Source organism: Phalacrocorax aristotelis, chromosome 6, assembly GCF_949628215.1.
Source record: "Phalacrocorax aristotelis chromosome 6, bGulAri2.1, whole genome shotgun sequence".
Lineage (NCBI taxonomy): Eukaryota > Metazoa > Chordata > Aves > Suliformes > Phalacrocoracidae > Phalacrocorax > Phalacrocorax aristotelis.
The window spans coordinates 43,125,499-43,142,098 of NC_134281.1; the positions used below are offsets into that span (position 1 = coordinate 43,125,499).

General features: G+C 37.1%; 1 protein-coding gene across 4 annotated transcripts in view; it reads right to left on the bottom strand.

Annotated features, from left to right (window-relative positions):
* Window positions 1-1,195: 1,195 nt before the first annotated feature.
* HOOK1 (hook microtubule tethering protein 1) overlaps window positions 1,196-16,600 on the bottom strand; it is a 31,250-nt gene continuing 15,845 nt past the window's right edge. For all 4 annotated transcript variants that reach the window (XM_075097452.1, XM_075097453.1, XM_075097451.1 and 1 more), the window contains exons 9-22: window positions 14,550-14,716; window positions 13,792-13,932; window positions 12,306-12,507; window positions 11,534-11,644; window positions 11,200-11,287; window positions 11,060-11,120; window positions 10,303-10,443; window positions 9,572-9,659; window positions 8,706-8,740; window positions 8,022-8,104; window positions 7,507-7,607; window positions 7,047-7,148; window positions 5,893-5,961; window positions 1,196-4,796 (exon numbers count right to left, since the gene is read on the bottom strand). In XM_075097452.1, the coding sequence (XP_074953553.1) occupies window positions 4,638-4,796; window positions 5,893-5,961; window positions 7,047-7,148; window positions 7,507-7,607; window positions 8,022-8,104; window positions 8,706-8,740; window positions 9,572-9,659; window positions 10,303-10,443; window positions 11,060-11,120; window positions 11,200-11,287; window positions 11,534-11,644; window positions 12,306-12,507; window positions 13,792-13,932; window positions 14,550-14,716 (1,548 nt within the window). In that variant the 3' untranslated portion in view covers window positions 1,196-4,637. The remainder of the gene's footprint in view (window positions 4,797-5,892; window positions 5,962-7,046; window positions 7,149-7,506; window positions 7,608-8,021; window positions 8,105-8,705; window positions 8,741-9,571; window positions 9,660-10,302; window positions 10,444-11,059; window positions 11,121-11,199; window positions 11,288-11,533; window positions 11,645-12,305; window positions 12,508-13,791; window positions 13,933-14,549; window positions 14,717-16,600) is intronic.

The following is a 16,600-nucleotide window of genomic DNA, read 5'->3' on the forward strand; positions in this document are numbered from 1 at the left end:
CAGACCCAGGCTCTGCACAGGCAGTCTGCATTTAAACGTAGCTTCTCATGACCAAGCACTTGGAAGCAGAGCTTCCCCTGCACACACCACCCCTTGCTCACTCCTCCCGCGCTCAGGAAGGCAGTGGTGGCTAGCGGTGTCTGTCCTGTGACAGATCACATACAGGCTGAAAATATCCTGCAGCCCAGCTCAGGCTTCCTGCACAGCTGAGCCTCTTCCCTTCCCTTCTCTCTCAAACACACACCTGCAGTTTTTGGCCTTCAGTGTCTGAAAATGCTTTTAAGTCCAACTTGAGAAAGAAGGAAAAAATGATTCTTTTGCATCTGTCCATTCACTTCATGCTCACTGGGACACTTCTGCCACTGCAAAGGCCCTTCTCTGTCAAGGTATAACGCAGCTCCCCATCCTCATAGGGGTAACTGCCCAAGGCGATAAATAATGGTTACTTCGCAATGTCAGGCTAGTCAGGCCGTGGATTATAGTTCAGAGAAAGGGAAAACCAAGGTCTGTGATAAAAACAGCCCTGAAACGGCCCTGAAGGAAACTTGTGACACCTTTTCCTTGCTGAGCTTCACTTGGAGGGCTGAAAGGCAGCCTGCTCTCATTCCCAACCTCACTTCTGGGTTGAGGTTAGTGCTAAGAGAAAGCAAGCTGTCAATGAGACTAAGAACTGGGCACATAAATAACCTGCAAAGCAGACTGAAGAGGACACTCACTGTTTTTTTCCAAATAACAACAAGCATGGTGATTTAGGAGCGCGTACCTGTCCCGTGTCCTCTTAGGTGGAGCTAAGGAGAGCAGGCAGAGATCCTAACTTATTTCAGGAGCAATAAGCAATTACTGAGGTCACTTGACAGCTAATTTGTGATGGCTTTTAGTCTTTCCACTTCACAAGGTCCCTTGCCCCAGCTCTCAGATGACTGTCAGCACACTGAGCAGAGGTAATCAGCTTTGGGTGGCAGCAGAACTCTCAAGTGGGAACAAACTGAAGAGGAGGGGAAGGAAGCGCAACTCTGATTTGTTGTTGTTACAGAAAAACATACACACTTACACGTTCCATATCCTGTAACATGACATTTTAGACAGTGTAATTATATCAACATGCAGGCTCAGTTCAGATGTTGCCCAGAAGCATGGATGCTTGCATCAGCTAGGGACCATTAAATGCGTTGCTTGCAATAAAGACACCAAAGAATTAATTTTAAAAGTCTTTATGTGAATATAAAAGAATTCTTTCCAAAGAAAAATAAACGCAAAAGTTTAAAAATTAGTGCAATTATTCAAGTTCTATGCCACACAGTGTTTACATTTGTTTTAAACAGAAGATGTAGACACCGATACACTGAAAACCTCAACTCTAGCTTGACTAGCGGGGGGAAGGGAAAAAAGGGAAAAAGTTAAGAAAATTACTTTACCAGACATTACCAACTCTTAAACAATTGGTTTCATTTTCTAATTCCTAAAGTATTTATGGCTACCTAAATAAAACATCAGTATTGCTTGTATTACTTATTACCAAGTAAGTGTATATTGTAGAAAATAGAGTACCCATATAGGTATTTTTAACAAACAAAAAAGTCAGTTAGGTGAAAATTTATTTTCAGTGAATGTTTCTTAATCCACTATAATACAGTTGTTGCAAAAGAATCTTCTCAGAACTGCTGCCTGGTCCACCTTCAGTAAAAGAACCTACTAGTCCAAAATCTGTATTATTGCTAAAAAGCTCTCCCCTTCCATAGTGGTTACTCTTATATACAAAAATATTAACAAATGACATGTCAATCAGAACATTTTTTTCTTTGGATATGTTACCCATTTTACTGGAAACTGGCTAAATTTACTAATAACGCTGATTAAATTCAGCAATATTCAACAACTTAATCTCATAATTTGAATCTGTTCCTAACTGTGCTGTCTGGGCATGATACAAATTCATCTTGCAGCAGACACAAGTAGCCTCTGTCTTTGTCCTGCCTCAGCAGTGGTGCCCATGACATCAAAGAACACTGTATTGACATTGTTCTGCTGCTACGTGTTGCATACAACTCAGCTGTAACACAATAAAGCTATTCGTAGCGGGTTTTGTTTGACATGAATGAAGTTAACATTAAAATTATACTTATTCTAATGATCCTTTCTGCACACCCAGGTGAGCTGAAGTGAATACAACACCATGGCTTATAATCTAACGTTTATTTCTACAGATCGGTTCCTCATTCACAGTATGTAACCCAAGTTTAACCAGGTATAAACCAGCCACTCTTAAAGAGGTTCTTAATCCCAAAGAAACGCTTAACTTTTAACAGTTTGGAAAAGTCCCAAATAAGTAAAATTTTATCTAATACCTGAACACCCAATTCATTTTTGGCATCCCCAAAAAGACTATTGGGGACAACCTTGCCCTGAAAAAGGCTGATCCCTGTCTGCTGTTCTGTATTTAAATTCTTCCATTGCTAATCAGAAGACGAGCTTCCAATTAAATGATAGGGAGGTTCTTGGTAATTTCTGGTGCCAGGGACTGCAGTTTTGAGAAGTGTACAAAGACATCTGCTCCAAGTTTTTCACTATCCAGCACCTGATATGACTACTGATACAGCTCTACTACTGTGAGAAGTATGATAAATGCACCAAACCTACTAACTAGATGTTCTTTCCATGCTGTAAAGAACAAGGGTTAAGAGATCCATTCAACACCATCAGTGACAGTTTCACATTTCACTACAACACACTGAAGTACCAGGCTTTGGAAACGTAAACATCTTGCTAAGACTTAGTCTCCTGTTCCACTGCTCACCACCATCTCCCACGCCACTAGCAGATTAAACAAGCAATTGTATCTTAAAAATACAAACCCCAATAATATCACTGCAGCAATAAAAGACCTCAAAACCCGAGAGGTAGTCCAAAGAAGCACAAAGTCCTGAAGAACACAACCTGACAGACAAAACCGTCCAACGGCAGTTTGGCTGGCGTAGTCTCTGCTCATACCACATTTAGCATGAGACTGGCTTTTAAACAATGCCTTCTGTAGACAGAAGTGTTGAAAGAGGAAAACTCTGTTGAATGCCTAGATGTATAGCACTGTAATACTATCACCACAAGTAAGAAACAATGCTGACTAAGTATTAAAATTGAATACTTCCCTTTTCTCTAGCATTGCATGCAATGCCCAATAAAGAATTTAAGATGCTAGAGAAGGAAGAAATCAAGGAACAAGCCATACTGAGGGGCATGCAAAATGGAAGACTACTCAAACTTCACAGTAAAGAACTTAAATTCTGCAAAGCTGAACCCTGCTCTCAAATCAAAGATGGCCTCAGTGGTGAAGCAGACACGCTTTCATTCACGCATACGGTTGAGCTTTATATTAGGTCATGGAGCAGTACAGCACCCTCAAATACTTAGTTCAATTGTATTAATTTTATTTGAAGGGCTGCTGAAATTTTATTTAACTACGGGTATAATGAATTTGTTCTACACAGTTTGCAAAGAAGAATGGACATGAACAAGTTTCCTAAAACTACAGTTCACAACAAAAATAAGACATTTGGTAAACAAAGTGACACAAATTCTGTGAAAGAGAGCAACTTCCCACACACAAATTTCAGATATCGGTCCCCAGTTCATCTTCTTCAATCTAGAAACTGCAAAACTATTACAGTTTATGCATGTTTTTGCATGCCAACAATCTTTGCTGCCAACAACTAGCAAAGCTATCTTTCATTCATCTGCCTAGCACAGTTAGCTCAGAATAACTGAAGCGAAACCACATTTTCAAAAGAGGAAAATTGATTTCTATGCACAGGGTTGTATAAATAGCTGGAAATAAATGGGGTTCCTTCCCACCTAACCCACTTTCTGCAAATAAATGCAGTGTACCAATATGCCAGACTTTTAAAACATAGCCCAGACTTTTGAATTATTATAATAGATTTTTTCTTACACAGGAAAAGACAGCTTATTTGGCTTTCGTGAATTCAACATCTTGAAGACAGGTTTTCCTTAATGTATATATGCACAAACTTAATCTCTTAAATAAACTGAGTAATTCTGCTTCACACTTGAGATGACAAAACAAATCCTGTCTTCTACTGTATAACAAGTCAACTGGTAATACACCATGGTTTTTTCTACAAATGCAAGTATTTTCTTTTTTTTAAGAATACAAAGCACAATTTTAAAAGCAAGTATTTTTTAAAACATGGTACCAATCTATTAAATTAAATTTTAAAAGAGCCCAGCAAAAATGCCCAACATTGCCAGTTTCCTGAAGTACATTTTTGCATAACGTCTTCCCAATAGAAAAGACAACTTTCTAGCCCAGACCCATTAAATAAAGTTTTAAATATATAGTGCCAATTTTTATATTTACAATATATTCTGAAGGCAAATATAAATCTTTTAAGTTGTGCTTGTAAATACATACTGCAGTTATTAAACCTACTTCTACCTGCAAAACGATGTGCTACCTTCTAGACATACGACTGATCAATTTAATCACTTCTTGATAGGTTCTGATGTTGAATTCGCAGTTGCCCAACCATTCTAACTTCCTCTTTCATCAAGTAGTTAAAGCAGAAGCTATAAAACATTTAAGGACACTTTAGCATGTAAGTTTTCCTCATGGTCCTTGTGGTTTAGTCAGATGTTGCACCTGGTACTTTAACAGTGAGATTCCTTCTTGTATTGGTGACATGACGTTGCTGAGCTAGGAACGAACGTCCAGGACCATCTCTGCAGGCACCACTACTGCCAACGAGCCTTGCTTCCATACCTAGCTTCTGAAGAGTTAGGCTCTGCAAATAAGTTAAACGACATTTACACTATAGCAAAAACAGAAAAAAAAAATTGGCCATCTTTCATACACAAAGTTCATGCTTACTTAATACGCACACAGGATTTCTTTTACTGTATTTCTTATACACCCTCTTGTTGACATAAAAGGTTTGAATCAAGACTGAAGAAAATAAGATTAATTCACATTTATATAGAATGTGTTAATTTTAACTTATTGAAAAGTTGTTCCTGTATTAAGCAAGCCATTTGATTTTACTTTCCTTTTTTTGATTTCCCATTCCAGTCTGTCTTTATGAAACTCTATTTAAACATTGCTTCATATGAAGATGAACAACTTTCTCCAGTCCTTTTCACAGCAATCTAACATTGCTAACAACCTTTGCAACACTGCTGCAGGATGAGAAGGTGGCTCTAGCTTTATTTCACAAATACTGTGCTAAAGACACAGAACATCTAAAGCAGGAGTCTGGAAACCTTTTGAACCATGGCCTCTCTTTGTTTCAAGCCCAAAAACTTCAGCAATGAATGCTATTGAATATTCAGGGATTTAGTCGGCTAAATCCAGGTGGAAGCTTGTGGCAGCAAATAGTACATTACTGACATGGAAGTCACGGCCTATGCTGAATTTTAAGTCTACTGTTCCAAAGCACGGAAGACAAGCAGAAAACAAATAACAAAACAATTTTACAAAATAGTTGATTGTTAAAATATTTTCCTTTTACGCTGCTATCAAAAATGTTGATGCTGGTATTTTCCGAGTTAACCCAATAGGACTGGAACTTCCAGCTAGAACTCACTCAAGTTTGCTTTCTGACTTGAAGTCAAAATTAGCAAGTGGAAGACAACCTCATTTTAAACTGTAGCTCTCAGGCTTTGTTCCTGTCTTTAGTATGGCCTCATGTCTAGAAATAGGGAACTAATCTGCCAGTTTGATTTTTCTGCTACAAGTAGCTAAACTGCCAGCTTTCTCTCCTAAGCGCCACTTTATAGTGAATCTCAAAGTGAGGAAAAGGGCAATGTAAGATTTTATTGTCACATTTAGCAAAATGTGCTTTTCTGATTTCCGAGATACCAACAAAGGAACTTTTGACCCACCTTGTTATACCATGCAGTTACAATTAGTTTCTCCTCATAATCACGTAACTTAGCAAGTTTGTATTCGGCCTGTAAGCAGACAATAGAGAAGACAATCTCACATAAAACACAAAAATAATCTGCATAAACTTACTGCAGCCCACTGAGTGAAATAAACACATGCAGGAAAAATGCTTAAACATGCAAAATAACTAGAAGGCTTAGAAATGTAAGGATACTTCCATAAATGACTACGAGAGAAGTTATAGACTACTTCAAGAAGAGGCTAAACTTTACACGAGTTGCAATTCGACTTAGAAATATACTTTGAGGGTACATGGGGGGGAAATGCATGAAAATGTAGGGTGTATCAGAAAGTCTATAAATAATTTAGTAATTCACCTGAAAGGCAAAGACAAGAATGTACCTCTAGTGGCTGAATAATCTTATCATGTTATATTACTATTATATAATATACTTACCTAGTGCATACACACAGGCCACAGCATTTAAAAAGTCAGGTCTTTCAGCCTACTAACTTGTGTTGAGGAATTTTGTATTTGTTCAGGTAACTATTCTAACCAGTCCCATCAATACTGCTATAAAACTGAATGCAGCATCTCCCACGTGTTTTTTTGGTTATTGGACTACCATCAACAACCCCTTCAGGATTTCAGCCAAGCAGATTTTACTGAAGTAACAGGTTTTACTCTTCTATATAGTTTCAAGAACTCCAGTACATGAAGCCACTGATATCAGATGTCTAGTAAATCAAACAAGTCACCGTTCAAATACCTAACCTCTCATACAAGCCAACTTACATTACTACTGAAAAAGGTCAGACTCTGCAGCTCTGTACAAGTTACCGTAACATGGCAAAACTGTTAGTCTTATGAAGTGTTTCACTTATAGCTCTTCAGAGGGTTTAGAAAGAATCCGAATTAGAGTTTCAGTTGTACACTGAAAAACACTGTTGAACAGTAAACTGCTCTGAGAGACTTATACTAGGATACAAGGTTAATTAAGCCAAGCTAAAAATCTCTAGGTTTGATGGTCTGTGCAGTTTCTAACTAAATGCAGCGCTGAAGAGTACTGGATCATCAGGAAACAGTAACTTGAGTGTCTAATATCTGAGACAGCAGAACATATTAGAAGTAATTATATGTAATTTTTACCTCTAGTGCTTCAATTTTTTTGTCTTTCTCCATTATCTGTTTTCTGAGCAACATAATTTCTGCTGAAGCTGGATTTAGCTTGGGGTCTAAGGTTTTTATCACCTGTACAAGGCAAAACAAAAGCATTACAAGTCAGGTTTGATTCTCACCAGCTCTGCATCTCATTTGCTCACAGCAGAAATATGAAAACAGACTGAATATTAGGTAGGCAATTATGATGAAAACTAGGCTGTTGCACTGTACAACAGAAGATATCAAAGGGTACAAAGGAATCATTAATGCACCTCATGCTTTAGCCTAAACCCCATTCTCTCATACACTTTACTGACTGCAGTTGAGCAATTTGACTAAAAATGCAACATTCAGCTACTAATTTGAATTGGGAGGTGGAGGGGGGGGACTCAATCTATTTAACAATTTACGAGGGAGCAATGTATATGTTCAGAAATATGCCACTCACATTTCTTGCTTTCTCAAGGTACATTTTATATCTTTCTTCCATTGCTTTCATATCCTCATCTTTTTTTCGCAAAGCTGCTTCCAGCTCTCCAATCTTCTGGGCTATTCACAGAAATTATCAGCAAAGACATACAAAATAAAAATAGACATGGTACTTTCAAGGCTTTCGTATTCTCTTGATTTAACCACCTTTCTAGCTACTACACAATAAACTTTATAGCTACTCCATAATTTCTTAGGTTCTTATTTTTGTTTCAGTTTTACCAGGGTCACCTGACCCTGAATTCCTATTTTGCAGAGTATTGTTCAAGAAAAACCTAAGCCCCCATAAACCTCTCCTTCCCCACCACCACGTGTAAAAAAGAAAAACCAAACAACATCCACCCCATTTCAGATTTAAGGCACAAAGCCTTATCCAGACAAGTATCCCATAGCCCAGTGACTATGTGAATCATTTCAGAAGAAACTTAACACAGTCTCATTAAAAAATCCCCCAAAACACACAAAACAACTTACGGTTCTGACTAACATCAGGCTGGAGTTCTGCAAGATCAGCCTCTTTCTTCTGTAACTCATCATGAACTTCATTCAACTTTTCCCTACAAATGAAAGGCTGGGCTAAGGATTAAGCTCACAAATAATTCCATGCACAGTTTTAAGAGCTGAAAGCCATAACTTGATGGTGGAAGTGTTTCAACAACTATTTTAAACTCTGGCAATTCTTTTCAGTTTAAATAGAAATATTAGTATGTATTTTTGAAGAACCATAGAAGTTGTGACTTCTAAATTGAGTCTCACTTACCTAAAACTAGAAACAAAAAAGGAAATGAACAAAAAACCCCTTCAGCATCTCCCTTAGCATGAACTACACCTGCTGAAAGGATGGAATTATTTCCAAAGAATGAAATACACTTTGAGGCCAGTGAGAGTGATGGTTTTAGCAGTCTGTTGTAGAATCAGAACAGTTAAAATGCTATTGGTGATGAAGAGACAATTAAGTGAATACTAGTAATACAAGATTATCATAATTGGAGCAGACAAAACTAGATTGCTAATAGTTAACTCACAACACGCACGATTCTCAGATCAGTGGTTTAGAAATACAAGACATCTCTAAAAAGACTTAGGCAGTTTCTGTGATACAACAGTCAAATTATTTAATGTAAATAAGCTATTGTGGATGGCATGTCTCTTACTTACATATGTGCTGCCAATTTCTGCTTCAGGTTGCTAGACTATGAAAGGAAAGAATTAAAATTCGGTTATATTTCAGTATCTCATACCATTCAATGTTAAAGTGCTCTTACAAATCAGCCAAGTATACTTAGCACACCTAAATAAGTCAAAGCAAATAAATCCCAAGAAAACTGCATTTTTTTAATGCATTTCTGTAACTGCATTCATATTTTTTGCATCACACCAAGTCCAGCATATTTTTTCTTTAAAGCTATCCTTCTCACTATACCACCATTTAATGATAAAACTGGAGATTTTTAAAAGTAAAGTAGAAGGTTGAAAAGTTGCAGTTCCTTAAAGAAGGGGGGGTGGGGGGTGGGGGGAGGGGGAGAACATGTGAAAACACGAAATTTTCAGCTGAAATGCAGTTGGTGTGGGGGTCACATGGATTCTCATTCTGTAGAGATGAAGCTCATCTGCTCTGACTACAGTGGAGCCAAGTCCATGTTACCTAAACTGAGGGACCTCTTTTAAGGCAGAAGAGAGTTTTTAGAATACATTGAACAGCTTCAATTGTTTAAGATCTTTGCTTGTAAGGTCTCTTAAAATGTGTGTGTTCAGTTTGGGGGTGGGGAGGGTGGGTGACTCAAAGAGGCTTCAGAGCTTGCTTACTCTTACTACTGCTTAAACCTCTGCGTTTCAAACTAACTTAAAAAAAACATAAAAGCAAGCACACCAAACCACAATCCTGCCTTCTTAGTAGTTATCTGCACTAGACACACTGAAAAAGAAGAGGCACATCTAAACAAAGGACTTGATGTTACACTGAAGGATTTTAAACAAAACTAGCAAGATGTGTTCAAGGTCAAGAAGCCTGAACTTTCACTTACTCCTTCAGTCTTGGATCCCTGTTCCTGTAAAGCCTTTTGCAGATCTTCAATCTGCTGCTGTAACTCCCCAATACGCTCTTCATTTAGCCTTTTAGGAAGAAAAGGCAGTTATTACCCATCTAAATAGATCACAACAGACAGATCTTTCTGTTTCATGTCTGGATAATTTTTCAGAGGGTCTACCCAGCAGGGCTTAAGCCACAAAGAAACTCATTTCAAATGCTTTTAGTCTGACTTGTAACTTCTGCTGAAACAAACACATGGCAGTTTTATTAAACATTTTATAATAATACACCTAGAATCATTTTAAGTTTTGAGAAAACTTAACTACCCAAAATTCTCATATCCTAGTAAACTACTTTCAGCATTCATTAACACAGAAATTCAGACCATAACCCAGTGTTGCAAGATTATTATTTTGAAGCTCTAGAAATAGTCTACATCTATTCTTGGTCTACCAAGAATCATTCAGAGTTAAGAAGAGTGTCCTGTAAGCAACACTTTCTTCCAAGTACCCTACACACAGATCTACCACATTTTACACCACCACATTTAAGCTCCTTTCCTTCTTGCTTGCTTCATAACCCTTCGTTTATGATTACAATGGTAAAAGAAAAAGAATAATTGGCTTCCTGCACAGTGCTACATTAGAGATGCAAACCACAAGGCCACTCTGAAGGTCCAGAAATAACTTTTTTTTCTATATTTTAAGATGCTGTTTCACCCATCACCTTTTCTCAGTTTCTAATTCGTTCACTGTCCGATGCTTTTGCTCCAGCTGCTCCTGGAGCTCTGTAATACGTTCATTTTCTGATCCTTCCTGTTGTAATAGAAGCATCCTATTTTCATGCTGCAGCCGAATAAACATTTCTCTGAATCAAAAACAATGGAAAAGTCACTGTTAATTACAAAAAAGGTGACTAAGAGTAGGAGGTAATATTCCTGTTCGCTCCCCCAACCTTAAAGTGAGTGAAACAAGTTCTGCTTACGGATATATTTGGGATAACAATGCAATTTTTTATTAAAAGATAGCTTACAACTTTCAATCACCACAACAGTTTAAGGGATATGAACTAAGTTTTAAATTAAGTCACTCCAACCTCAGATTTTATCGTGCCATTATGTTTCTCTCTACCAGATTTTAGAAGTAGTATCAGATAGCCTTTAGCTGTTCTGTCTGTGCATTATTTATTTATTTATTCCATCTGCTAGTGGCAAGGTAATAATTGTTTCGCTCCTTGAAGACAATGTTTCACGCCAAACTTTATACACAGCAATCTGATATGCTTCTAAGAACGAATGCAAACTAATAATAGTATGGGGAAATAAATTATTAACAGCTACGTGGGGGTCCAGACAAGCATCATGGAGGGAAAGCAAGAAGTGGGATACAGAGTCCTGCTGCCAAAAAGACTTGAACTTTCACAGAAACAATATTATGCTTCAACCCATGAAAATCCCAAAACAACCTCAACCTTTTTGGCTTACCTATATTCCACTGGCAGAATTTCAGCAGCAAGATTCTCATGGCTTTTAACACGAGATGCACCTGAAATCGCATGGGAAGTTTAACAAATTTAGAGAAATCACTAATATACATTAAAAAGCCTCTGAAGATAAAGCAATACCTGTTTGACTCAGATGATCCTGCTGCATCTGTGAATACCGGAGCTCTTCATTTGTCTCTTTTAATGCATCACACTGTACTATCAGTCTCTAAGAAGATATATTTGAGGTGGAATTAAGTCATACTGCACTACTTTAAGACCAAAGAACATTAATTAGGACTACTACTGACACACATACATTGTAAGACATATTTATGGTTTATATGTGCATACACACACAAGGCACTGAACTTCATTTTTATCGTAACACTACTTCTGGGAAGGTTTTCCTCAAGCAGAGCACTTGAGAGAGATTTATTAGGCGTTCAGATAAACTCTTGTTTAAAAGACTTACCTCTTTTTCTTTGATTAAAGCTTCATGCTTTTCTTCAAGTCGCTTCATTTCAAATGCTAGTTTATCAGCTCTTTTTGATTCTTCAGACAGTTTGTTATGAAGCTCCTGGACCTTTTCATAAAAAGACTATATTCAGCACATGAATGTTGCAAGATGCTACCTTTAAAAGCTATGTTAAAACCTTCACCCCTGCCCAGTTCAGCCAAAATAAACAGCTGGTCCTCCAAGGTTAGAGAAGGGGAGATGGAATGGGGACCTTTGTGTTTGGATTTTTTCTGTAGTTGTTTTGTTTGGTTTTGGTTTCTGTTTTCTCTTTTGGGTTTTTTAAATATTTAACTCCTGCATCTCTTAATTACTACCGAAATAAGTGAAATTGAAATAAAACTACTACAGTTTAAAACAAATTTCCATGAAGAAAGTTAAGAATCTTACATACAAGTGATCTCAGCAACAGCTGAACAACCTCTCCCAGGCACACAAATTACCTCAGTTAAAGTGAAGAAGAAAAGCAAAGCACGGACTACCAATCAGTTGAGAGGGCAGCTACAGTTAAGCTTAATGGTTTAATAAACAGGGAAAACCACAAAGTGAATGGCAGAGTATGAAGGAGTTGTCACAAATAAGAAATTCTAAGGGGACAGTGCAGATTAAGCCCACAGGCTGTTAAATTAAGTTGTTCAATATTTTTCATTAAAACATAATTAAAATAATTTTATTTAGGTAAGATGACTCTGAGGAAAAAGGAACATCTTCAGTATAGACGCAGCCTTACCTGTCTTTTGTAGCTTTCTAGCTGGGCACGTGCTGCATTGGCTTTCTTCAGCTCATCCTCCAGACTGACTGTATTGTGCATATACATCATGTTGGTCTCCTGCAGAGATTTGACTTGTCTGCGGAAGTCATTCAAATCCTGTAGCTTTTTACGATACACTTCAACAGTTGATTCCAGCTTACTTGCCTTGTCTGCAGTAGTCCTTGAAGTATAAACAGGAATTAGAAGAAAGTGTGTTTCTTCAAAAGATTAAAAAAGTCAAATTCTGCTTTCATGCACATTCAAGCTATTTTCAAAGAGAGATGCAATGTGCTTAACAGCAGAGTTAAATCTTCCTGCTTTATTTTTAAATGCATAATCAATGCAAACTTGCATTATGCAAAGATTGCTTATAAAAATTGAAATCACCACAGGGTTTAAGTGGGAGTAAGACTGACAGTTGTATGCCAGCAGTACAAGCAAGGGTTAGTAAGTCAACTATCTCTAGAGAATTCTGTGGGGTGCAATGTAAAGGCACCACAACATCCTGTGCTAGATAGTCATCTTGAAGTACAGGTACTTGGTAAGGAAAACCACACAGATGTCCTCATTGGGAGGTTATACATAATTAAAACATAACTGCACTATGAAAATGAACATTGGCAGATATGACCAAGAATTACCAGCTGATCATTAACAAAAACCTACATGGTAAGAAAATATTTGGATAATAAACACACAATTTTAATACCTGTGTTTAATATCTGCCATCTCACATCACTAGAAGCTAGTACAAGGAAATTATGGAAGAAAATGTAAGGTTAAGATTTATTTCAGATGTTATTTAAGAACCACTATAAGTTAAACACCTGAAACCACTTTTCATTCCATGTTATAGTCATACTATTTTATGAATAGCAGACCTGCTTTTGCAAAATTATTTACTTTGGGTATTTCCTGGGTGGTCTGGTTTTCAATTTGGTTTACACAAGCTGGAATGTTGCCTTAGATTCTCATCAAGGTTACTGTGTATTTCATCTTCATTTTGTTAATCATGTTACTAACCTAAATCTAGCCTAGAATGCTGACACCAAAAGTTATGTCAAAGTTCTAGCTGCATATATGCTTTTGTACATCAGAAAATGCAGCCTCTTGCTAACACAAATGTCCCCTTAATAAGAGTGCACCCACCACCATAAAAATTTCTTAATTCTTGCAGAACTTCAACCTTCCATCCCACATGAAGAATAATTATTTCCATAATCATTAATCCTGCTTCACAGAAAAATTCCACGTTGCTATTCTTATGCAGACCATAGAGGCCATGCCTGAAAGCTTGTACTCCATTTCTGCTTTGTCAAAGGGCCCTTTTCCAACATTTATTTTAGATCTCATTCAGATAAGACCTATCTCTAGACATAATGCCTCAGAAAAAAACATATTTTAAAATAAAAAGCCTTGGATTAAATCCTTCTAATGTGTGTGTGTAGCACTCTCTGTTACATACCTAAGAATATCATTTTCATCTTTCAAGGCTCTCGATTCTTCTGCCAAAGAGGTTAGTTCGTTGTTTCTGTGTTGCAGTTCAATCAATTGTTTTTCTAGATCTTCACAATGGACACGATAATCATCTTTTGCAGCTTCAAGCCTACCAGATCAAAACCAGGAACTCTGTTAAGAACTCATTGTTACTATACATTTTTCATTTAGTGCTAGATCTACCAAAAGTAAATAAGACTAAGCAAACCTATTTATTTAAGTAGCCAGAAAAAATGGTACTGTAAGCATGGAACATTTTATTATCTACCTGTTAAATCATAATGGATTGTGTACTGCAAAATTACCATATCAGTATCAAGGGATCACATGAAAAGTGATTTTTCTCCCCCATAGGGATCCCAGGGAGAAAGACTAATACGTAAAAGAAATAAGTACAGTAAAGAGATATGCTAGTTTTGGGGGGAAGGGGTAGGGTTTTTTGTTTTGTTTACACACAAATCACTTCCGCACTCATTTTCTGCCTTCCATCCCCTGTTTTGAAGTGTCAAATGGCTACAATATGGCAATTACAAAGTAATATTTTCTATAAAAAGTAATAGTTTTTATTTTTAGAGGCAAGGACTGTCTTTTAAATATGTTTATACAGAACTAGAAAGCTTTCCTAGCAAAAGAAATCGAGATGGAAAATCCTGAAAGAGTACCAGAAATTCTCAGGATATATTTGACATGACAAGCAAGGGATTTTTAAGAGAAATCATTTAATACCTGAAGTTTTCTTCTTGCAGTTGTTCCAGCTGCAACTGTGCATGAAAATACTTTTTTGCAACCACAGTATTTGGATCATCAAGGGTGTCGTCTAATTGCTCTAGCCTGTCATTCATAATCTCATTTTCTGACATCAAGCTGTTTTTTTCGTCCTGGAGGGCAGCCACCTAGTGCAGACAAAACAGCATCAACGTTGTAAGACCTGTCCGACTGGAAAGAACTAAAGCAAGACAGCAGTACATCACCAAATTAGTTTATGAAAAAGGTTGAGCGTTTAGAAATTTTAGAATGTAGTTTACATAGCACACTTGAGCATACAGATGCTTTAGTGTATGACAGTTATGAAGCACTAAAATCCCTCTAAAAAAATGACAAATTTTTGTAACTGAAACCACGGTAAAGGCAGACAATATGATATGGAGAGAAACTGGTACTTTCATTAAAAAAGGTACCACGGACGCTGTACAAAAAACTAAGTATTGGTGTAAAAGTACTCTCCATCTTGCTTGTACTTAACAATAAACAGCAGGATGGCACTGGCTAGCACACTAACACAGTACTGCCGTGCGCTCAGCAGTGAATGGTTGCGCAAGAAGCTGTTTCAGGTGCCATAAGCTAGTAAGCACACACGCAAAAGAAAAAACCTAGGCAGCTTCATATAGAGCATGCATTTATTGCAACAATCAAACAAGTTTGATATTGAAAGTGTTCACAGCTAAGCAAATGAGAATACAACGCTTCATTGAAACAGTAAGTATATTAACAGCCATAAAATGGGGAAGGATTAAGAGGATAGAACCTTTAAAGTTTTTCTAGTGAAAGCTGTTGTGTTAATTTTAACATCCTGTCAAACATAAGAGCATGTAGCATGTGTTAGTTAATTGGCATTTAAACAGGGACAATATGCTTTTTGGGTTATGTTTTCCTGAATCATAAAGAAAACCTACCTTTCTTATACTCTTGGAAAATATCAAGGAAGACTGAGACCTTACAAGTGAATTTATTAAGAATTAGTTTAAATGAGAAGCGTCAGTCAATATTATGGCTTCAAATAAATAAAAATTAAAAAAAAATCATGGTGACAGTATTAGATTAAACATCAGATATAACCTAGAGTATGCAATATTAGGAAACTGTTTGTGACCATAATTTAAAAGTCTACCAGTCAAACAGATATGAGAAACAAAGCGGCAATTAATCTACTACTTCATTAGGTGCTGGCTTTCTAGGTTCACTGCTTTTTACATAACAGATGCCACTTTACTATACACATGCACACACGAACACCTGTGAGTAGAGTGCATATCTGAGCCTTGCTCAGCATAATACTTCCTGTTCAAGGTTCAGCCACTCCGTCAACATGCACAACATTCACGCTTTTAGAATAATGTGTCAGAATTAAAACAACCAAAACCACCCCCAAAAACCAACAAACTTTCACACAACTCAGAGCAAGTTTTTCATCTTTTCTCAGTTCCTTTCTGATAGCTTTCTTTTCTTTTTTTTTCTATTATTTCAACATAACAGAAGTGGTGTCGAAGTCAACACAAATTATGAAGAGATATTTTAAGAACACACCCCAGTATTAAAGACACCTATGGTGTCATTAACTCATCTGTTTATACTCAGCAGTTCCTTTCCCTCAAACACCTTTCACACCTTTACCTGGCCCATGCTATGTTATGAGCAACTGGCTTTGTGTAACCTATTATTAATTAATAGAGAAATCTCAAAAGAGAAGTTTGTGGGAGACAGGACTAACACTGGGACTTCTCTAGTAAGACATACTAAATCTCCTAATGGAAGCAGAAAGTGCAAGTTGTTATCCCAGCACCTCTGGAACCTTTTGAACACTGAACACGTGTTTTGAAGTTTAACTGCTGTAGTCTGTGTGTTCAGCTGTCAAATCAATCCTCTTGCCCATTTAAAAGAAATAATTTTCTGCTGCAGATTCTGCTCACAAGCATTTTTAGATCTCTGTTTTCACTAGGCAGCCTTACTACTGCCTCAAGAAAAAAAGAATGAAATATCAATTCAATTCTAACAACAGT